Below are 23,799 nucleotides of genomic sequence, written 5' to 3' on the forward strand. Positions count from 1 at the left end.
TTCTGGGAGTGTGTTCCAGATATGTGGTGCATCAAAACTGAACGCTGCTTCTCCATGTTTAGTTTTGACTCTGGGGACAGAAAGCAGACCTGTCCCAGACAACCCAAGAGGTCTGGATGGTTCGTAACGTAGCAGAATATCAGAAATGTACTTTGGCCCTAAACCATTAAGTGCTTTATAAACCAACAGTAGTATTTTGAAATCAGTTCTTTGACAGACAGGAAGCCAGTGTAAAGACCTCACAACTGGAGTGATGTGATCCTGAAGACCTGTAAAGACCCCGTTACAGTAGTCGAGTCTACTGAAGATAAATGCAAGTTTTTCCAAATCCTGCTGAGAGATAAGTCCTTTAATCCTGAAGTAAGTAATTTACTGTTCCTCCCAGGAATCTGTGGTTAAATAAATAAATAAATAAATCATATTTTGCTGTTGTCTTAGATGATAAGTTAAACAAAATTAATGAACAAGACAAAAGCGGAAGTCAACACAAACTGGGATAAGTATCTGAACTTCACAAGCTATTCTTCAACAGTTTGCATCTTTTTGGTTGTGTCATATCAATTCTACATTCAGACTTCTTACACATGAAGACAGGTGAGATTCAGCCCTTTCCAGTGAGAACATTGCACCAAAATATGCATCAAACTTTAATCACATCAAACAAAAGTCCCTGTGAAGGACCATTCATAGGGTTAGGGGGTAACAGAAAAATACTATATTTACTATAAGACGGTGAAGTCCCTCATTCGTCCAGGAGTGTTCCATAGTAGGAAAGGTTTCAGTCGTAGTCATCTGGACAATGTTTTCAAATTCAAGACGTTTCTTCTGGATGGGAGCCGAAACGTCTTGAATTTGAAAACATTGTCCAGATGACTACGACTGAAACCTTTTCTACTATATTTACTATAGTCTATTTAAAGACAGTGTTGCTGCTAAAACGTCCCACTTCTTTACATGCTCATTTGTACATTATGTGTGCTTAAACTAATATTTACAATACACAAGTTGGTTTGGTGCCATGTGAAGTGGCAACACGTTACAATGAGGGGGGCCCCCCAACTAAATTCCGCTTAGGGACCCCAAAAGTCCTGGGCCTGCCCTGCATCTGTTTCTTCATTATAATATAACCACTGGTGGGACAGTTATGGTCTTTCAAATTAGAATATTTGCCAGTGATCCAAAGTTAATGAGTGGTAGCCTAATGTTTGGTGTTTGCAATACTCCTGCCAGTGCCCTGGACCAAAGGAAATAGTGGCCTCAGAGCTGGAGTTGGTTGGGCGCTGCACTCTGTTTTTAAATAGTTGGCATGGGACAAAGGCAGAGCGTTCCCACGGGGATTGGCTCAAATTAACCAAATTGTCAAATCACTTCAATTTTCACGCTTCTCTTCCAAATTTAATGTTGGGAGTGGGACGGCCTTCCTGTGCCTCCAGACCTCACAAATAAAGCCTGTAAGTGAAACATGACAATATTTTCTTTGATGTGTGTTTAAATGTCATTCTGTGCTACAGATATTTTTAGATTTTCATTTTCACCTGGAAAGGCTGCTCAAAATAACCCATAGTCAATAATCTGTGGGGCTAATTCAAAACCCCGCCTACCCTGTCATTCTGGGGTTAGTGGTGCCTTCAAATGCTCGCCATAAAACAGGTTATTTAATAACGCAAAATGTTTCTCGTGCATTAAGCTCGGGATGGATAACCAGCTAGACTGTTTGATGTATTGCAATGACTTTCATTTTAGATCACCACATAGGCCTACTTAGGAGCTTATTTATGTTGAAGAGATAGAGACCTGTAGCTGGTGTTTTTAGGTTAATATTATAGTGAAATATAGGCCTACAAGTAAAAATAAATATCAAATAAACTAGTCAAGTGCAAAAAGATACAAAAAACCCCCATCTTGCCTAAATTGAATTTGCAGCTGTTGTTTCAAGTTGCAAGAATGACCAAAAATGTAAAACAACTCTTAATGAATCAAAGAGCAAAAATATATAATTGCACAAAGGTCAAACAATAGGCCAGCATGAATTAATATGCAAGGAGACGTCCCTTCTATTACTGTCTCTCTGTCTCCACCCCTAAAACGTCACAAGTCGTTAACTCGGGTATCTAGAAAAATCCCGGCTCAGTCATTTATCACTTCGTCTTCCTTCACACGCCAGTGAATCCCAATATTTCCGACAGCACTTTAAGGCAGCATTAGTTAGACGTTCAGCTCCGAACAAACAATCCTGCGGAACAAACAAAGTCAGGGAAAACAAATATGAAACGTCCCGGAAATGTAAAAACAGCGATTTTAACAACATTTAACGTTGCCCTTCTTCTTTGCCTTCATTCAGTCAGAGGTAAGTACTTTTTTAAACACGTATCAAATCTGATTAATCGCATTCATACAGAACTCCTGTTGTCTGTTTATGTTTATGTAGGAGGCTATATCGCAGGTTTCTACTTCTAACACCAGACTTCATTCACTTTTTCCATATAATCCACAAGGGGACTGGCACTGTGCTATGCCACCTAGTCTTATTTTCCATCTTCCTTTTACTGACTCATGAAGATTCAGTTTTGTTTTTCCCTACTGTGCGTAAAGGTCTCTTGGTGGTGGGAAAAGTTAGGGCTTTAATGAATGACAAAAGGGGAGATGCGCAACAGGATGGTCATTCAAATGAAAATACATGTCTTTCCTCAGTAATCAGCTACTGGAGTTGCTATATGCCAAATGTCTTTAATTATACAGCTGTTTTAAATTACAATATTCTCATTTGGCAGTCTTTATCATCTCCCATCACCAAATTACCTTCAACCTTCAGGGTTCATTCGTGAAAATATGCTGTTTTTCCTGAAAACAGTCAATATGTAATTTGTCAGTCCTTCATCCCAAAATGCCAGGTTATTATTGTCATGGTAGAATGAGTGATTACATGTGAGACTCTATTATTACAAAGTTCTGTTTCACTCAGTGATTATATTGTAAGAGGCAGGTTTGTAAAATAAATGTTACTTGCAGTAGTGAACAGTTCTTGAAGTGTAATGATGATGCATCTCCAGGGGGTCTTTGTGTAAATAATAGATTTGTACACATTTTATTTGTGCTTACATTTTAATGTATTATTGCCCCCTTTCTGGTCACACTAAGAGGTGCTGCAGATGGAGAGGAAAATAACACCATATGTGCTCTTGTCTGGAGCCAACATGAACCACCTGTCCACTCACCTACCTTTTGAGATTCAACCTGGAAATGTGCTGCCAACCACTTAAAATGCTCTGAGTCAAATTAGGAGACACCCAAGTGGTTTGACTGTCTTTACTGTATGTGGCTGCAGTTCTTCTGCTGCCATGATGTTTGTGTATGTTCAGGGGCCTATTGCGTTGCTCGTTACCCACCTGTCAGTCAGGTGTGCTGCGTGTCCTGAGCCACTTGTGAGCTGCTGCACTGTCATGTTGTGTAATTGCTCATTCCTGAAAGAGCTACATGCATCTGTGCAACCTGGCTAATCCTGCAAGCTCTTAATCCTGCACACAGACACGTTCTGTTGCCAGTGTTGTCAGATTTTCCATTAGAATCAATCGGTTACCAAATATTATTTTCAATATCTTTGCAATAAGGAAACATTAACTGTTCTCATGGCTTCTTTTCATGCTCTTAAAGACACTGTTGCTTAAATATGGAGCTGAAAAAGACAAAGTACTTTAAATTATTACCACTTCCATTCCAACGTTTATTCACAGTGCACTTTTTTAGGATTTTGTTTGGACATTTGTTGGGGTCTGTACCAAACAAACATGTTTTCTTCCATCTGGAGAACAAGATTTGTAGGCCAGGGCATCTCTGCAGCACTACAGTACTTCATTATAATTCTGTTTTGTCACACATATTACGATTATCAAAAAAACTGCAGCTTCTACGATTTGGATATTGCACTTAGCCATATTGCGATTTCAATTAATTGTGCAGCCCTATATGAGTATGGTGACAAAATCTGCAAAATTATCATGTTCACATACTCAGTATCACATTTCTATGCCTCATTATTGTGGAGGTGCACTTTCCAAAAAGAGAGTCTGCAGTATTCACAAACTTCCTACAGGTTTTTTACCTCACTGATGCCAAAGAAAATGACAACAAAGTCCAGTAGTTCCACCTGGGGCTGCTTAGAGCTCGAATGGTGACTCTGACGTGGCGTCTAATGAGTCAACGGGCTGGTTTTAAAAAAAAAATTATTAAAAGAAAAATACAAAGATTATGACAGCTCTAGTGTGACTCGTAAATCAGTGCCCTGCCGCTCCCACTTGTGGTCTCAGCCATTATTTTGCTGATCCAGCCAGGATCTGTGACTCAGCACTTTGGGCCTCACAGCTGAAGCTGCAGCACCACTGTTGTTACAAACGCTCAGGCCAGACACTCAAAAGGAAACACAGTACACCCCCCCATACAGATTCTGATACCTGCTAAAAATCAACCCTTGGATCCCACTTTGATATTAAAAGGGCACTCAACTCCCCTTTTCACTCACTTCACTTTTTACTTGTCACTATTCAGCCAGTGAGAACCCTGGTAATGTCATCAGGGTTATTTTGGCTTGGGCTTGGAGGCTACAAATATTTAGCAGAAAGCTTGTGTGGGGGCTGTGGAGTTTAAAAGACATGGTCATTTACCGGGGAGGGAAAGTCTAACCAAATACGCTGTTGAAATTGAATTATGGGGAATGTAGGATTGTGTGTTTTGGACTCTTGACCTACAGTTTACTTGAGACTAAAAGATAGGATATCTCAGGGTCTGCTGCTTCAGTCTTGGTGATACTTTTTAAAACATCTATCTCTTTTAAGTCCCCCAAATTTATGGAAGTGCAAAACTTTATTCGCCTTTTTAGATGCTTTCCAGGAATGATTTTGTGATGTATTGTTGCCACTTACTCTTTTCACTTTTCTGTTTTCACCCCAATCTACCTTGTTTTTTTTCTACTTACATACTAAATGAATTCATTTCCCAGAATGACGTCTGAGAACCTCCCGAGAATGAGTGGGAGCTTGGCTCAGTTCAGCTGTTGGGCCCCATTCAAAAAAACAGCAGGGGATTCAAAACGACAACATGTGTTGTAGCTGCACTACAGTCTGGTTTAGTGTAGCTACTGGCAGTGGAGAGTTCGGTATCTCTGGTATCCATGGTAACAAGTTAAATACACCATCACTGTACAACAAAAGGGGTCAAATGTGTTTTGGACTGGCAGTAACAGTTTGATTTTTTTTTTTTTACAGTGTAAAGGTGTTGTAGGATGTATTTGTAATAGTTGTTGACAAACTCCCTGTTTGTCTCTCATTTACTCAGGTGACTACTGTGAGGTGAATCTTTGCCATAATGGAGGAACATGTGTGACAGGGGTAGGAGAGGATCCATTCATCTGTATCTGCGCGGATGGCTTTGGTGGCGACACCTGCAACCTGACAGAGACAGGTACAGCAAAGAGGAACCTTTTTGGAGGGAAAAGCAGGGTTAATCATACACTTCAACTAATCCCTGTCCTTCTTCCTTGTCTCAGGACCCTGCAGTCCTACCCCCTGCAAGAACGATGGGTCGTGCGAGGTCATCGCTCCGACCAGACGAGGAGACGTTTTCAACGAGTACATCTGCAAGTGCCAGCCCGGCTTCGAGGGAGCGCACTGCCAGATCAGTAAGTTACTTCTGGATGTGATTCATGAGTCTGAGCTGCTTCTCTTACAACTACACATTAACATCCACCATAAGTATCTTTGAATTTTACTCTCAGCTGAGTGCGCACCTTTTTACCTTGTCAGTTTCTCATCTTTTCTGTCTTTGCTATTTATTCAATGATTTTGAAAGCTTTTACCAGTAAATGTTAACATGAAGGATTTATCGTTCAGGGAAGATTTTTATGGCCTGGATTATAACTAAAACTAATAATACTGATGGATTCTAATACAAGAAAAAAGTAAGCAAATGGGAGAAAGTCAAGTCAAATTTTGTCCAAGCAAGTCACTATGCAGTGTAATACAAATAGCAGTGGGCTCCACTTTTAGCAGATTCCTCTCTAAGTGTGAACACGTGAGGTTTTTCCATCCTGTCATAGCATCAGCGGTGAGAGAGACAGTTTCATGAAAGGCTCTCATTCAGCGGGTTCTGCGGTCATTCTGTTTGGCTAATTAGTAAAAGACCACTCCAAGTCTCTTAGCATGCAGACGCCTTCCACACAGGTTCAACACTGCATCTGCTTGTGCTTAAACTTGACCAAATCAGATGAAGAATTTGATAATAGTGAATTCCATCATAACCTCTTAATATAAAGACCAAGTTTTCTTGGAATTACTGCTGAAGTCTGGGTTTATTAGTGGAAGAAAAGGAAGGAAATATTTTAATATTTTCTACAAGTGTGAATGTCATTATCAAAACCCTCTGGAGTAAAAAAAAAAAAAACGTGTTTCTTAACTATGACTGACACATAATTTGGAAGTGAAACAACTATAAGCTTTGTGTGTATGACTGCCGTGAGCAAAACTCATACTGATGAAAAACATTTGTTATATAATTACAGTTTGAAAATATAAACCTCAGGACTTTAACTCATGCTGTTACCGAAGAGGCATTTTTTGTGAATGAACAGCTCACCCCAAAGCCCACAGCCTGACCACCAATTATAGTGTTTGTGCCGTCTACTCCCAAACTTGTTCTAATTTTGATTCAGTGAGACGTCATGGGCTGGACTGGTGTCGAGGTGCAGGAATGAGGTGGAACCTGTCCCATATATTATGTACAGTAAATGCTCAGACATAAATTCATAGTTAAGTAGTATTTCAGCAGAGGCTAACAGGGCAAAGTTACTTAGCAATTAACAATAGTTGCATTTCATTTGCAAGTAACACTAGAAACAATGGAAAAATTGGTAATTTAGAATGGCACTTTCAAATTCTGGATACCATATTTCATTACTTCACGCTTACTTGGTATGAATGTCATTCCAACAGTGTTGCCATAACATGTGAGAAATAATCCCACAGCAAATCAGTAAGGCTATTTCACAGCCCTTCTCTTGGTAGGATCACCTGCTTCTCAGTGTTATTAGCTGTGTTGTGCCAGTGTTGTCACAGCCATACAGGCATTTGTTTCTAAGTTGTAACCAATCCTCTTAGTGTTAACGGGAACAAGAATTAAACAGATCCATGTAGCATTACGTCAGCCTGTCTTCTGCTTTAGGACTGAAGTCTGGTAGAGTTATTCAGGGTTCGTAAGACGGGTAAAAGAAGGCTGGAGAAAAAGTACATTGCATTTTTCTTAAGTGACAATAAGGCTACCGAGCACATCAGTACCATATATATCAGTTTTTTCATGTGCTGTATTACTTTGCATACGTAAGCCATATCATTAGATAGATAGATAACGTCCAGTTCTATTTCTACTTTTAATTTCCACCGGGAAAGGTGGGGTTAAAATATATTTTATGATTTGATTAACTGAGGTACATGGCTAAAATATATTGCTCATACATAAAATATTATGTATGAGGAGTATAAATGGCAGTAGAAATAATTTAATTCAAAAAATGAAGCAAATTAGATCATTTCTAACTTGGTGTAAACCACACCCATTTCAGGTACAGATATTTTTGCGTGGGTTTTGCCGTGGGTTTCGTTTGGATCCACTTGGAGCAAACTAAGAAGTGGAACTGCACTCAGACCTAATCTGGCTTCAGTGAGGACTGTCTCAGTGCATAGGTTAGGGTTAGGGAAACATCATAAACATGCATTAAGTACATCCAGTCAAAACCAATAATTCCCTGAAAGAACTACTGTTTTTGACCAGATCTTAATGTAAATATGCAAAGACTATCATTACCAAGGGATCTTATTACAGGTCCTCCAATAACACAGCACTGCTGGTTTTCTGTCCTATCAGCTAGTTACCTGCAGTCAACTGATATCCCTCAAGGACTCAAGAACACAGCTGTATATAGAAAAAAGTATTGACAGTGAGGTAGGTGTGTTATGTCGTTTGGTCTGACATCTGAACAGTGTTTGAAATATCATTTCTCTTACCATTTGGTTTAGCATCCCTCTGTGGAAATATTTAGGTTTTTTTTTTTTTAGATGAATGAAAAGAGTCAAATGTGCTGCTGTCCAGTTGAAATTATTCATTTATCCCACAGCACTAAATAAACCATCCAGACATGCTGTGCAACTGTGCCACCTTGTGGAGAGTCGAGAGCACTACATGGGCAGTGTTCAAAAGGGATACAGGAAGTGACCTCAGACTTGCCTTGTTGCCATGGTTACTGTGGAGGAAAGCAATGCTTTTATCTGTGGATCTTTAGTAGAAGGAGAAAAAGCTGGAGACCTCACATATGACATATATGACATTTATTGACTAATTTCATTATCAGCTGAAATACAAAATGGATTCTATAGAGCCCATCTTACGGTGGCCCTGAGAGCTCAACCTTCTCACTTTGCAGATTTTTTTCTAAATGCTGTTGCATGTTTTGTCAAATTGGTGATGTTTTCTGAATTTGCTTGTGTTTTCTTAAGTTGCAGTGCGTTGAGCTCTCAGGGCCACTGTATCATCCCCTGTGTCTGTTCACATTCATCAAGTCATGGCACAAAATACAATTGACAACCGTGACCTTTCACCCCTCACCTGCTGTGCCCTTTAAACTGGTTGCCAAGAGTGTCCCGTCTCCTCAGTGTTGCCCTCAGGGGCATTTCTGTCATCGTGTTAGATTTAAGAGAAACCACTTGTCATCAACTGTATGTTGGAGACACAGTGAGGGTATTGTGGCCCTCCACCTGCCTCAACCCCCCTCTGTTCTCTCTGAGCGGTTTGTGGGCAGGTGTGCACCACATCTCTAACAATCATCTTTTTTGTAATTGTTGTGTTTCACAGAATATTTCACTTATTTCTGACTAAAGTTAGTTTGAGGAGTTGAAAATAAAACTGTAAGTTGTTGTCTTTTTCAGATGTGAATGACTGTGCAAACCAGCCCTGTAAGAATGGAGGGATGTGTCGAGATCTTGATGGAGACTACACCTGCCAGTGCCCCTCACCATATGTTGGGAAGCAGTGCCAGCTACGTATGTTCAACTACCATGTCATTTCATTTCACACACTTTTCTCAGATACGGATAGCCTCATGTCACTTGCTTTTCCTCAAAAACCTTTTTATTTTAATTTTTTTCATCAAAGACTGTGTTTCTGGAATTGGCCAAATGACTAAATATTATGTGTGTATTAAATGTAATAATTACTATTGTAAAGAGTGGTATAATATCCAGAACAAGTACTTTACTGATGGTTTGCTCAAGCATAAGTAAAGTTAAGTGGAAAATACAAAATACAGTTTTTTTTTTATCACCAGAATTAAACTTTGGTTTTCAGTAGACACTCAACAAAAAATGTGCGCTGTAATGTAGGAGTAAATTGATTACTTGCTTCCACCCTTGATGATATTTTAATGGCTGTGTACCAGGTTGCACTTCTCTGCTGGGGATGGAGGGAGGAGCAATCGTGGAGTCCCAGATTTCAGCGTCCTCCGTGCACTACGGCATTCTGGGTCTTCAGCGCTGGGGCCCGGAGTTGGCTCGACTCAACAACCAAGGCATCGTCAATGCCTGGACGTCAGCCGGCCATGACAGGAACCCCTGGATCGAGGTGCGTGAACACTTTAAAATCATGAGGCTGACCAACGAGAGCTGAGAAGTTGACTAACACGTGACCTCTTGTTAAAAACAGATTAATATGCAGAAGAAGATGCGTCTGACGGGCATCATCACTCAGGGTGCCAGTCGCATGGGCACAGCTGAGTACATCAAGGCCTTCAAGGTGGCGAGCAGCTTTGATGGAAACGCTTATACCACTTACAGAGTGGATGGCCAACGGAGGGAGAAGGTTAGAAGACTTCCCTTGTATTAAGTTTACTTACGATGTGCTTTTACATAATCATAAACAGTAGATTCCACAGAAAGCTTCTGTTTCTTCAGCTTACTCATCTCATTTCTGTGTCTGTATGCTGCAGGTTTTCGTGGGCAACACAGATAACGATAGCACAAAGACCAACCTTTTCGACCCTCCAATCGTGGCCCAGTACATCCGCATCATCCCTGTGATTTGCCGCAAAGCCTGCACGCTGCGCATGGAGTTGGTGGGCTGTGAACTGAATGGTAAACACAGAAAACATCACAACACAGCAAGTTTGGAAACATGGCAGATAATAATGGAGGATAGAAAAACTAAATTGATATTAATGAAAAAGGACGATGGCCTACAGTAAGTTCAAGTCAAGTTATAGCCTCTGTGAACTTTATATGAATGATATCCCCTGAAGCAGGGAAAAGTGAAGAAAGTCTCTTTAGTTTAAGTCTCTTTCCCTCTGTCACTTGTTTTACTGTGTCGGTTTCTTCTTGCTGTGGTTACACTGACAAGCATAATGACAGTCAAAGAGTTTATTTCAACTACATAACATGACTTCCATCTAGCCGTGGTTACATAGAAAATGTATAGAATAAACAGCATTCTGTGGGTAGACCTTAATATGCAACAATAAAAGCAGGACACACAGACAGAAACATACATTTGTGTTTTTTGCCCACCTCCATTCTTGTGTCCTTTGTCTTCTGTGAACATAACAGCTGAAACACTTACAGAGAAACACACTGCAAACGTAGCTCTGTGCACTTTATTGCATGCATTTCTTCTACTCTGTTCGCCTCTTGCTATTCCTTCCACTTGGTCATTGGTGGGTGTAAAAATTAAAATAAATTTAAATCAGACACATTCTTCTAAATATTTCTAATTTTCTTCAAATGGATGAAGGGGGAAGTTAATTTATCTTTTGGGTGTTTTTTTCCTTCCTCTTTTCTTTTTCTGTTGCTTTGGTTTTCCCTCCCTCCGTCTTTCTGTCTGCTTTTGATTCACAGTTTATTCAAACACGGCAGGTTGCTCAGAGCCTCTGGGAATGAAGTCCCGCCTCATCTCAGATGGGCAGCTTTCGGCCTCCAGCTCTTTCCGGACATGGGGCATCGATACCTTCACGTGGCACCCTCAGTTTGCCCGGCTGGATAAGCAGGGAAAGACAAACGCTTGGTCTCCTGCCCACAACAACCGCTCAGAGTGGATCCAGGTGAGGGAAACCTTAGCGGTAAAATGTCATTATTGGTAAAAATGTCCTTTGAGGCCAGCAGATGTTGCAGAGTGTAACTGTGTTCTTTGTTCCTTCACCAGGTGGATCTAGAGAAGACAAAGCGCCTCACAGGCATCATCACTCAGGGGGCCAAGGACTTTGGGGTGGTGCAGTTTGTGTCAGTGTTTAAAGTTGCTTACAGTAACGATGGAGAGTCATGGAGTATGGTGAAGGAGAACACCAGCAATGATAAGGTAATTTATATGTGAATCCCTAAAATATATTTGCCTAATACAATATACATGAGTTTTTTAAAAAAGAATGTTGAATAATTTAATACCTCTTCTCTGAAGTGTTTTTGCATAAACCCTAGTCTTTAAAAAGCAATACACAAAGCCTACAGTTTCCTACAAGTCCAAAAAGTCCTATATAATTTCAGCTTGTCTGCTTCTCGCTTTCCTTTTATGATGAGATGTATTTTTGGCTCTTTCTGGACGAGTGGAAGGCCCATTCTCCTCACCATAGCCTCCTTCTCTGAGATGATCCAATAAAACTGTAAAACAAGCTTTGATGTTTTTACTGAGCCAGAGACATAACGATGCTGCCCAGGGCTCTTGTCTGAATGCTCTGAACGTCTGGGTGTGGCTGTGAGGATCTGGGTCGCAGGGTTGTCAGAAGGCAGCACAGCTCAGCTTGATTAACACAACCCCTGATGACAGTCAGTCAATAAGACATTTGGTAGATGTATTCACCAATTATATCAGCTTGTTCGGGCCCAGTGGAAAAAGTTATGTTATGCTCTCCTCCCTCCTTATTATCACCTGTTTCTTCTTACAACAGAATTGTCACTCTTAGGAAAATGTAACAAAATTGAACAGAACATGCTTTATATACAATAACTTTTGCTCAATAAGTAATTTTAACCGTAACCGTGACATTTATTTGCAGCTTTTCCAAGGCAACATCGACAACAACACCCATAAGAAGAATCTATTTGAGCCTCCGTTCTACGCTCGATATGTCCGAGTCGTCCCCTGGGAGTGGCACGAGCGCATCACTCTACGCATGGAGCTGCTGGGCTGTGATGACTAGAAACTCACCGATCACCATCTTGCAGTGCTCCATCCTCATCCAGTCGCTCCATCTCCTCAAACCACAGCAGAGGAACAGAATCATCTGTTCTGTACTCCATTTGTTTCTCTGGATGAAGATCCTGTTGGCTGCTGGGACTGTAACACTTGTAGCACTTTCTGTTAATATAATTGTTTGACATTGCTCACAGAGAATCTTCTATGAAATATCCTTTTTTTTTTTCAATTTTAATAGCTTCGGATATAAACAAAATTTGCATAGATTTGCTCTTAGTCCATGTTATTTGCTCCTAAGAATTCACATTGATTTCAGGTTCTCTTGTGAGTGTGGAGACTTGATTGAAGTTAAATTGCCACTTTTAAACCTTTTCTGTCCTTCCTTTGCAGTCCCACACCAGTAAACAAGTATTTTTTTTATAGTTTGTCTGCAGAGGACAGATGACAAACATCCTCATCAGCATACTCACCGTATCTCACTATGCACATCATCCAACTGCTGTTTAGTTACTTGATGACGCAGGGCCTGTGCAATATGGAGTTTATTTTTTCATTTACAACTATCCTGGAAGAGATAATATGTCCAAGAATAGAAAATTAAAACTTTAAAATTTAAACTGCAGCACACTGCGCCGTCATTCAAATGATGGAATGACAAACTGTAGAGCTTTTTGCATAAAGTGTTTCACGTGACGTCTGTTTTTTACACATTTTAGCAGGTTATTCCGCTTCATTCTTACATATAATTTCATTGTAATTTAATCATTTTTACAACAAATGTGAAATATGTAGAAAGATGTGTAGAAAATATTGTATAACATTGTTCTACATTCTTCCTTTTTTTTAAATTCATTGTTGGTCTTGAACTGAGATCATTTATTAAATGTTAAAAGAAATCTTGGTGTGTGTATGTTTCTTTTCAATCAAGAGACACAAAACATGTCTTTGTCATGCTTTAGTATGAGCTGATTTCTGAATAAACAGACCGGTCAGTGAGACATACAGGGGACACAAAGAAAGCAGCGTGAGGGAGAGGAACATGCTTATTAAAAAGAACAGCATTGCCCATTTTAGGGGGCATTTCTGCATTATTCAGCTGCTGATATAATCAAAAAAGTAGACCTCCTTTTGTAACATATCACTGTCCAAAGCTAACATGAAAGGAAGGTACAGTGGACTCTGTATTTGACCTGAAGCTCTCAGATAAAACAGAATGAAACTTAAACATTTCAAAGAAGAACCTGCAGTTAGTTGCATTCAGCTTTCCTGCACAAAACACAAACTGTCCCAACCACACGAAGACGTTGTGCTTCTTCTCCACGCTGGACTACCGGGCTTTGGCCTGCTGTTTAAAAGAGTAATTACACCCTGTTGTCCACTCATCTCCCAGCTAAGCTCACAGTTCTGGTATGTTTGGCCCCTGGCAACAGCTTTCATCTCTATGAAATGAATGCGGTGGAGGACGAAGCATCTGTCCTCGCTGTGTATGTCTATGCCTACTGTATGTAAATGTGTATGTTTTCCGCAGCATAGCAGGGTGTCCTATAAAAGATCATAGTGCTTCCAGGAAAACACAGCTGGCAGCTGGAGTCTATGTGGGGACCCTCCACAACAAACATCTGCTTTCAGAGACTTTAGGAGGGAGTTTTCTCCCAAGATATTCCTCCACAAACAGCTGCACAACGTGAAAGTATTTGTTATGGTTGGTCCTACTGTAATAACAAAACAAAAAAAAAGATTCTGTAACTTATGTTTGTGGGAACAGGACCAAAACAACTAATCTGTTCTTTAAGACAATAATTCACCCAGTGCATTTAAACTGTTTTGCAGTATAAAACTTAATCACTTTTGATAAAATCGTAATTATACTTCAGTTCACATTAACCCAAAAGCAGATTTAGCAGTATATACTGTATGTACAGTAAAAAAACCCTGAATGGTTTGGTAGAATAAATAACATGGTGGTGAGTATTAAAGATAAAAAAAACAGGCAATGTTTTCATTCTTATTTTGACTAGGTCTACTTGAACAATAAATGTACAATACTGATAAATGAATTCTTCTGGCATCTGCAGATGTTCATTACGGTTCTATATAAAACATCAATGCTCTATACAGAACCTTAACGTTCTACCAAAGAACCATCTGTCTAAAAAAGGTTCTATAACATTTCTGTAAGACAACATTTCATTTCATTGTTTTGTATGTTTTTGCCCCAATACAATTTCACCAAAGTATGGCCTTTTTGTGATCTCAGGCAAGCTGTGTGCACATACTGTCACTAAGGAGGACTAACATGGGTTGTTGTAATTATTCAACTAAAACTTAGTCCTGGACTTCATAATGAAAAAGTAAATAATAAAAAAGTATTTAAAAAACAAACAAACTATTAACTGTTCTAGACTAAAAGGCCTACACCTGGTTTACTTTACACCCTGTGTTATGCATGCTAAATGTGTATACTGAATTAATCACCTGTCCACCGTATTGGTCTTTTATCCTAATTTTAATTACAAAATCATTTTCATCATTTGCTGATTCTCTGCAACTACATTCTCCCAGTCGGCAGGTCGTATTTACGGTAAATCCCTGACTGACTGATCGGTGATTCAGTACTATGTTCACCGTAAGGTGGGAGAAAGCGGAGCCCACAGAAAAGTACCATTTATCTACTAACTAGAGTCGGCAGGTCGTATTTACGGTAGATCCCACATAACTTTAGACTCCATTATAAACCACAAACTTACGGCCTTTTGACTGCGAACGCCAGCCGCTGACAGAGAGTTGGTAACCCTGTCGTCATAGCAACGAACTAAAGGTGGGCACACAGTCTGACAGACTTTTATAAATGGAAATAATATTTGTTGATGTATGCTATCTGTTTTCATCATGGTGTTTTAACCGGGTAAGTGGCAAGTGTCGATAATGTTACATGTAGGCTAGCTTGGTTTATTGTAAACCAATGTTAGCATTAGCTGTTAGCTAACCTAGTTATCAGCGTCAGTTAACCTACCGTTAATTCGCCGGCGGTTAAACTGGCACAGGAAGAAAATGAGGAGTGGTAACCATAGCAACATTGTTTCCATGTTGCCACATGCATCAGCGGTACATTTTACCCTGCTAACAGTTAGCCTAACTCCTGCCCACCATCAATAATGGCTACTCTGCTTAAGATAGGATGTTATAGGCTACCATTATCCTATTATATTTCAATTAGTTTATTGTCAGCTTCATGTTTCAGCAGTAAAAGTACACAAATATTACCAGTTTCATGTAGTATCACAATACACATGTAGTGCAGTATAATGTATATAAGTATAAAGATATAGTGTTATATAAGCCTAGGCTATATGTTATAAAGTAACATAAACTAACAACAATAATAAACAGAATAAATAAAGTGGGACATTTAAGCGTCACCTGATTTTACTGTTAGACTGATTGAACCAACAAGTTTTATTTAATCCTGATTTCTACCAACAACTCAAGTGTTAATGAGTTGTCAGGAAAAGTGGACAGGCAAATTAATTTGACCTTAAAAAAAAACATTTAGAGATTTATTTAAATATTAATTTCTCAGCTACAGCAGACATGTTTTTATTAACTACTCTGATCTCAGATCAAAATAAGAACACACACAGTGTCTTTATTTTTGGAAGCTGTATTTTGTGCAATTTTTGTCCCACTTTCACTGAAGGTGTTCAGGGGCAGTGTTTTCATATAAAGTGTGACACTTTTCTAACTGTGTTTCATGCAAAATTCCTGCAGTATTAAACATTTATTATTATTATTATTATTGTTATTATTAATATATGAGTTTAGTAATTGTTAAAGTTCGATGAGGCAGGAAGTTGCTGAAGTTGATGCTTCAAGTCAGATTTTATGTAGAGATCATTTATTTCTTCTGAAATTTCATACCTGCAATGCAGCAATACTGATTCTGCCTGCCCTGTTCAAGGAGAGCTCCAAGTTCCTTTACTGTTTTGATGACGTATGTGTTGAATCTTGAACATTTTTTGTATTGTCAATTACCTATAGCTTAAATTCTGTCAGGATGTTCCTTACATGTGTTTCTTTTCCACAGGAACCAACAAGCTAATTCCCAACCATCATATTCCACAATGCAGGGAATCCCCACTTGCTGTGAAAGCATCCATAAAGATGGATGGAGTCACCAAAAGTGGAGAAATGGATGTGCCACAGGCTCTGCAGTGTCTGCTTGAGGTGTATTTCCTGTTTCGTGTGGAGTACCCCAAACAGCTGAAATACACACTATCATTTATTTTTGTTCACTGTAATATCTTATATTTTTTAATGTGGCCTACAATTTATATTGTGTAATTTGATGTTTTATATGGTGAAACTACTTTTTGATGATAAATACAGTCAATTTGAAACCATCCCTCTCTTTTCTCTTTCTTCAGTCTAAAAAATGTGGTCAACCAAGGCAATAAAAGGTTTGGGATATTGACTGAACCTTTAAAACAGGGTAGTCGTACTGATCCTGGAAGGGGCGGTGTGGCTGCAGGTTTTCATTCCAACCAAGCAGGAGCACACCTGCAACAAACCTGTGTGAAGACTGAGGTGCGCCTGCTTAGTTGGAATGAAAACCTGCAGCCACACCGACCCTGGGATCCTGGATCAGTTTGAATGGACCCTCTGAAATGGTTCTATATAGAACCTTTTGAGAGTGCCACATATGTACCAAGCTATAGAACCCTTTAAGGTTCTATATAGAACCACTTATTCTTTGTGTGTGGCATCCCTGTCCTCTGTTCACTCACTGGTTGCAGACACACACGTAGGTGCGTTTCCAGCCTGAGTTGCTGTTCCAGTTGTAGTGGCGGAGCAGCGTTACAGCCCGTCTACTCTTCAGCGAGTTTTCATTATTAACTGACTAGCTGTACCTGTTTTATCATCGACAAAGATTGGAGGAGACTAAAGACATAATTGTTGCTGGTTGTTCTTTGACCAGAAACCCACTGTGCGCATCTGAACTTCTGCGTCCTCTTGGAGACACTGATTTGTTCCCAACAGATTTGTGATCTCTGCGCATCTTTTTCTTTTACTCATCAGCATCAAAGCTTTTCTTTCGAGGGGATTTGAACCACGAAAGCAGAATATCAATGTTTTTTGCGGTAAGTGAAGAAAATAAATATTAACACATTGACTGTGCGTCAACTATGGTCTGTGATCTTTATAAAACGAATCACCTCATTAGTCACGTGAGCTTCTGAAATTCGCTTTACGATTGTTTAAATGTATTAGATCTTTTGCATTCAGACTTTGTTTTGTTTTGTTTTTTGTTCTCACCTGACGGTCAGGTGTGTTGTGTTCCTAAACTGAGTCAACAATTGTCACAGGTGTTGCACTTAGCAAATATCGATATTGGCAATAAGGATACAAAGGTGAAAAATTATGCCCTTAACTGACATAGTTGTAGCCTCCCTGAAATGTAGAAATAAATCAGCTGATAACTATAATGCATAATTCATATATTTTAAATCAGTAATTTGAAGTAACCGTTCTGTGGTGCCACAGTGCAGAAACATTATTTTCACTCACTTATAGGTTGTCGAAGTGGCAACATTAACATTTTCATAGAAAATAGCCGGAGTTTATTAACATGGTGTCATGCTGCCCTCTACTGGCCCTGTTCTGTCACAACACCCGATAATAAAAATACATAAAAATAATTCCACTGTGCTTTTAGGGGCTAATCAGGTTTCTCTCCACAGGCTTGAGGATCGCACAGAGACGATCAGGACTTGTAGTTACAGCCAGGATGATGATTTGTTGCCCCCAAACTCTGCTGTTGTTGGGGGCTCTGCTGGTTCTCTCAGGCTGGGCCCTGACTGCCCCCACAGTCCCAAACAACTTCTTCTACCATGACTTCCTCAATGGAAATGGCAACAAAGAAAGTATGCACATGATCAATGAAACATATGTTTATGTTAGATCTAGGTCATATTTTTAATATAAATAGATGTCTATGATGATCTACATAATGTCTACATTTCCTACAGTTAATTTCAGTGGTGTGAAGCTCCATGTGGACTCTGCTCAGCCATCAGTGTTTGCAGTCAGAAGGGGTAACGCCACCATGCCGTGCAGGTTTTGGCATGAGCCTGAGCTGAGCTCGCCAAGGGAGGTCCGGGTCAAGTGGTCCTGGCTGCCTGCTGCTGGGGGACATGAGACAGATGTGCTGGTGGCCATTGGCTCCCGCAGTCGAAGTTTTGGGGAGTTCAGGTTGTTGAAAGGACAAATAATTAATTCATGATTATTATTTTCTGTTATTCTGTTTGTCTATGTATTAACTGACAGTATGTCTGTTGCTTGTCTGTTGGTCAGGGGTCGTGTGCAGCTCAGGCAGGATTTCCCAGGAGATGCTGCACTTGTGATGACTAGACTCCAGTTGAATGACACAGGCCGTTACCGCTGCGAGGTGGTGGATGGACTGGAGGACAAGAGCACTTCAGTTTATCTGGAGTTACAAGGTACAATATGTCCATCTACACTGATACCATGACTTCCATTCTCAGAGGCAATGTGAGTCCAAACATTAATAATATATAATAATAATAAAACTTTCTTTATAGAGCACTTATCAAGACAAAGTACAAAGTGTTTCACAGACAGAGAAATAAAATACCACAGTGAATGATAAAATACATGGAAACCAATACAATAAACAGCTCAGGTAAAATCAGGATATGCTTTCGGATAAAAACGCATTTTGAGAAGAGACTTAAAAGAAGACACTGACTCAGACAACCTAATTTCTTCGGGCAAGTTGTTCCAGAACCTCGGGGCCCTGATGGCAAAAGCTCTGTCCCCCTTAGTTTTCATCCTGGACTCAGGAACAGACAGGAGACCCCTGCCCGAAGATCTCAAACTACGTAAAGGTTCATAAGGGATTACAAAGTCTAAAATATAATCTGGAGGCCGTGAAGAGCCTTAAAAGTAATCAATAATCTTAAAATCAATCCTAAAACCAACAAGGAGCCAGTGTAAAGAGGCTAAAACAGGTGTTATGTGGTCATACTTCTTGGTCCTGGTTAAAAGCAGAGCAGCTGAGTTTTGTACAGTCTGCAGTCGTTTCAAAGTTTTTTGATTAAGACAAGTGAACAGGCTGTTACAATTATCAAGGCGTGAGGAAATAAAAGCATGTACAGTTTCTACATCAGTAAGATTTAAAATAGATTGGATTTTTGCAATATTTCTGAGTTGATAAAAACATGATTGGACAAGCTTAGTGATATGTTGCTCAAAACATAAATTGCTATCAAACAGAGATTTCTTACAACAGGCGTGTCATCCGCATAACAATGAAAAGAAATCCCAGGTCTGCGGATGACATCACCCTAGGGGAGCATATATAAGGAGAACAGTATTGGTCCCAGAATTGAACCTTGAAGCACACCATAGTTGATATGGGAAAAGGATGACATGAAGTTTTTAATGGAGACAGACACAGAATTTCCTATTGGACATTACACAGAGCCCACTTTTAATCTATTCAGAGATCCATTTTAGAAATAGATTGCCTGTAGTTTCATAAGTTTAATGCATAGAAGATGAAAAACGTACTGATTATAAAGCATTTGCGTCTTCTTTAAAATTACCTTTAACCCTTTGAGCTTTTACATAGATTTGTTTGCATTTGATTGTGTTTGCTGTTTGTTTGGGTTTTTTTGGTGATAGTATATTATTTCTTTCACCTTTATATTCAGGGAGGAGTTTCACTGAGAGCAATGCTCTCTATTTCAGGAACACCCTGATCACATTCACACAGTTACACATTCACACATGGAAGCTGTCCAGTATAACCATAGTCTGATCTGCTGGCCACTGAGCAGCTCCACTGGAGCAGTTGGGGTTAAGGGCCTTGTTCAAGGGCACCTCAGTGGTGGTAATGAGGGAGGGGCAAGCGCTGCTTTTCCCTTTCTTCACCCAGATTTATCCTGCCGGTTCTCTAACCTACAAGCCACCACTGCCCCAAGTATACACTTGTGTTATATAATGTTTTTCTTGCTTGCTAATTATAGAAATTATTCTCACTGGATTAAACTATTCCATTCTTCTGTAACATAGGGATGCAATCATTTCTGACAATATTTGACAGAGTTCTGTAAAGTCTCATTGTTATTACTATTAGTGTGAGTAGTAATGGTAGTAGCAGTAGCAGAAGTACTTGAGTATAAAATCTTATTAGAAGTAGCAGATCTTTTAGTTTAGTAGTTGTAGTCATAAGGCACAGCAGGAATTTTGACTTGTAATAGACAAAAGCACAGGTGTTACTAATAACATTAATGATACCTCTGTTCTATTCAAGTATCCCAGTGAGTAAACTGTGAAGAATGTAGAAGTCCTACAAGGAGTAAAAACACTAATAGTAGTGGTAGCAATACAAATGATAGTTGTAGTAATGGTAGCAGTAAGAAAAGTAGTAATAATAGATGTACTGATACCAGCAGTAATATTTTTTTGTGAACATGTTACTGTCTATTGTAATGGTAATAATCAAAAACACAGCAGAGAGTTATACTACGTGTAATAGTACATCTCTCAGTTGTCTAATTCATTCCTCCACCCAGGTGTGGTGTTTCCCTACCAGCACCCTCGTGGTCATTACCACCTGAGCTTCCTGGGAGCTCAGCAGGCCTGTGAGGAGCAGGACTCCACACTGGCCACCTTCACACAGCTCTTCCAGTCCTGGAAGGAGGGCCTGAACTGGTGCAATGCAGGCTGGCTGGCTGACGGGACAGTCCAGTACCCCATCACCCGGCCCAGAATGCCCTGCGGGGGGCACGGCCTCGCCCCAGGTGTCCGGAGCTATGGCAGACGGCACCGGCACCTTCATCGATACGATGTCTTCTGCTTCTCCTCTTCACTCCGAGGTGAGGTGGCCTTTTAGGAAGTGTAAAGTGTGAGACCAGCAATGTCAGAGGTTCAAAATCTGGTTCTAAAAAAGGCCTTTTTCACAGCAATAGGTTTGACTTATACCAGGAAAAGCATGGGTGTTACTACTAACATTAAAGATGGCTCTCTTCAAGACAGGACAGTGTGACAGTGAGCACACACAATACCAGGACACTGAAACCAAAGCAGCTAAATAGAATTCAGCCATCAATAATATTATTTACACCTGTGCTTTTCCTGCTGTGACGTGTCAAAATGTCCTCTGTGAAAAAGGCCTAAATATCCATTCCCTCCCTTTGGTCTTCATCAGTGAATAGAATCTCAAGTATCACACTTCTTTGAAACTATTTTTGCCTAGAAGCACTTCTTTTCTGCCTGTCACCTCTCATTAGCAGGCACTGTCACTGTAAATAGAGTGCAGCAGCCAATATGAAGTTAATTTATTAAGTTTGCATTGACCTATGAACAATTACTGTATATGGTAATGTTAATTAACTATGAGCTTCAAGACAGAAATGAAATTAGTAATTCACATTATAATCACTTAAAATGTTCCTAAATGTTAGACATTACAAGGGCTCATGGCTTACAACACACTGACCACAAAAACTAGAAATATATCCTCCATACTTTTTTTAATTTAGTGCCTTTAGATTCTGATTTGAACATTTAACTCAACTCTAGAAAATGTCAGATTCATTTAGCTGTATATTTACATTTTTTTCACCCAAAGATAGGTCACATTTGCCCCAGTTTTCATCCTTATTATTTTCTAGCAAGGGTTTCCCACCTTACAACCCAAATAGCCAGCTTTTCAATAAATCTAAAAAGAGAATTAATAACAGAATAATAGAATAAAGAATGAATACCATAATCCCATATTTTTCACTTTAATATTATCTTTTTATGTGCACAACAGTGTAGACAATCCTACTGTTAAGTTAATCAATTCTAATTAATTCTTCCTTTCTTAATTCTATTTTCTGTAAGTTTGAGTTTTGATTTAATTGTTCTTGTATAGTTTATGTTATATTCTTATTTCAATTTTATATACTTTACTTATAATTTATCTATTTATCTGTACTTATATGTCTTTGTACTGTTGTAACACCCGAATTTCCCCTCTCTGGGATCAATAAAGGAATATCTTGTCTATCTTAAAAAATGTAGAAGTTTACACAAGTCTCTGGGACAAACTCTAGTCAAATGGTTGTCTGTTGTCTACGTTGGAAACATGAAAATGTTTATGAAACTGATCTGGAAAGTTCTCTCATAATAAATAAATCTCTTTCCTTCAAAGGGCAAGTCTACTATCTTCAGCCCTCTCATAAGATGAACCTGACAGAGGCTCAGCAGGCGTGCCAGCCAGACGGAGCCGAGATCGCCAAAGTCGGACAACTCTACGCTGCCTGGAAACTCAAGGGGCTGGACCGCTGTGACGCTGGCTGGCTGGCTGATGGAAGCGTTCGGTATCCCATCACCAGGCCTCGAACAAACTGTGGTCCCTCTGAGCCCGGGGTGCGCAACTTTGGCTTCCCACCTCCCCAGCACAAGCATGGAGTCTACTGCTACAAGCCAGATGAATGAATATAGATCCCCACCCCTCTTCTACAGGGTCAGAAATGTTAATTTGACACTCATTTCTTCAAAATATCTTTATGAGCAAGCTGTTTCATTAATACTGTGTAAACCCTGAGATGATTAACAGAAGAAGAAAGCAGGAAAAAAAGCTTTTACACTACACAAAATTCTATTTACTTTTTCAGACTTTCCTCTAATATTTTTTTTTCTTGTTAGGTGTCTTACATCGTCATGCCTCTAAAAATTATTAAAAAAACATGGACCAAAAAAAACAAACTCTTTGCTTAACCTGGTTATCGACAGTGTTGATGGGTCACAAGTAGACATTGCATTGTTTTTTAATATTTATTCTTTTAGGGGGCATTTTCGCCTTTATAGGGATAAAGGTACAGATAGGAAACATTGGGGGAGAGAGTGGTATCACATGCAACAAAGTTCTCCGGCTGTAAATTAAACCAGGGATGTTGCGGATATATGTTATGCGTCTTAACCACCAGGACGCCCCGACACTGCTTCATTTAATGGCGTTTCAAGCGAAAAGGGAACCACAGGTGTAAACCTTATTTTTACTATTATATCTACAACTCATTGTATTTTTCTATTAGTACATTCTCTCTGTGAATTTCTCTTTTTGTACATTCAAGGAAAGCATTTACTTTACTGTGATCTCACCATTTATGATATACGCTATTGAAATTAGCATCTGCTAAATAACATTTGTACTTGAGCTTGGAATTCTATTAGCTGATGAAGGCCATGACATGCCATTCAAAGTTCAGAAAAAGCTAGTAAGTGGACTTTGAGTTGAGTTCATTTTGTTACTGACAGTTCTACTGTATAACCATGTACCTCAGCTGATTTTCACATTAAGGCAGGTGTTAGGTGGAGGTTTTTACGTCATCTGGAAATCTAACTTATTTCTGTATAACAAATGCTTTTCCTAACCATTAAAATCTGTGTACAGAAGATTCCCGTCTCTGTCTCTCCACACAGAAATTGTATGCCCACACACACACAACTTAAACAACACAGCTATCTTACCAAGAAGGCAAGATCTACATTTAGACTTGAAAATACAAAACA

General features: G+C 39.5%; 2 protein-coding genes across 3 annotated transcripts; both read left to right on the top strand.

Moving 5' to 3' along the window:
- Positions 1-2,128: 2,128 nt before the first annotated feature.
- On the top strand, positions 2,129-13,110 carry LOC122867405 (EGF-like repeat and discoidin I-like domain-containing protein 3). Of its 2 annotated transcripts, none has more exons than XM_044178560.1 (10): positions 2,129-2,347; positions 5,329-5,454; positions 5,540-5,671; positions 8,967-9,080; positions 9,476-9,657; positions 9,739-9,894; positions 10,022-10,166; positions 10,923-11,125; positions 11,227-11,379; positions 12,074-13,110. In XM_044178560.1, exons 1-10 carry the CDS (start codon positions 2,266-2,268, stop codon positions 12,215-12,217), a joined length of 1,437 nt encoding a protein of 478 aa, XP_044034495.1. In that variant the 5' UTR covers positions 2,129-2,265; the 3' UTR covers positions 12,218-13,110. The 2 variants fall into 2 exon arrangements, with proteins under 2 accessions (XP_044034495.1, XP_044035357.1); XM_044179422.1 differs by having other exon boundaries at positions 10,941-11,125.
- Positions 13,111-16,770: 3,660 nt separating this feature from the next.
- Positions 16,771-23,684, top strand: LOC122868363 (hyaluronan and proteoglycan link protein 3-like). Its single transcript, XM_044180610.1, has 6 exons — positions 16,771-17,351; positions 17,952-18,134; positions 18,240-18,462; positions 18,565-18,710; positions 20,811-21,113; positions 22,436-23,684. Exons 2-6 carry the CDS (start codon positions 17,999-18,001, stop codon positions 22,720-22,722), a joined length of 1,095 nt encoding a protein of 364 aa, XP_044036545.1. The 5' UTR covers positions 16,771-17,351; positions 17,952-17,998; the 3' UTR covers positions 22,723-23,684.
- Positions 23,685-23,799: the final 115 nt, after the last annotated feature.

The sequence above is a fragment of the Siniperca chuatsi genome, linkage group LG1 (genome assembly GCF_020085105.1).
Source record: "Siniperca chuatsi isolate FFG_IHB_CAS linkage group LG1, ASM2008510v1, whole genome shotgun sequence".
In the NCBI taxonomy this organism is placed as follows: Eukaryota; Metazoa; Chordata; class Actinopteri; order Centrarchiformes; family Sinipercidae; genus Siniperca; species Siniperca chuatsi.

Bases quoted from the DNA above. Each gene is read 5' to 3' on its own strand.
- LOC122868363 (XM_044180610.1), top strand. From the start codon at position 17,999: ATGATGATTTGTTGCCCCCAAACTCTGCTGTTGTTGGGGGCTCTGCTG. The intron at 18,463-18,564 runs GTTGTTGAAAGG...TCTGTTGGTCAG, and splicing joins CGAAGTTTTGGGGAGTTCAG to GGGTCGTGTGCAGCTCAGGC. The intron at 21,114-22,435 runs GTGAGGTGGCCT...TTTCCTTCAAAG, and splicing joins CTTCTCCTCTTCACTCCGAG to GGCAAGTCTACTATCTTCAG.
- LOC122867405 (XM_044178560.1), top strand. From the start codon at position 2,266: ATGAAACGTCCCGGAAATGTAAAAACAGCGATTTTAACAACATTTAAC. The intron at 5,672-8,966 runs GTAAGTTACTTC...TGTCTTTTTCAG, and splicing joins GGGAGCGCACTGCCAGATCA to ATGTGAATGACTGTGCAAAC. The intron at 9,658-9,738 runs GTGCGTGAACAC...TGTTAAAAACAG, and splicing joins ACAGGAACCCCTGGATCGAG to ATTAATATGCAGAAGAAGAT.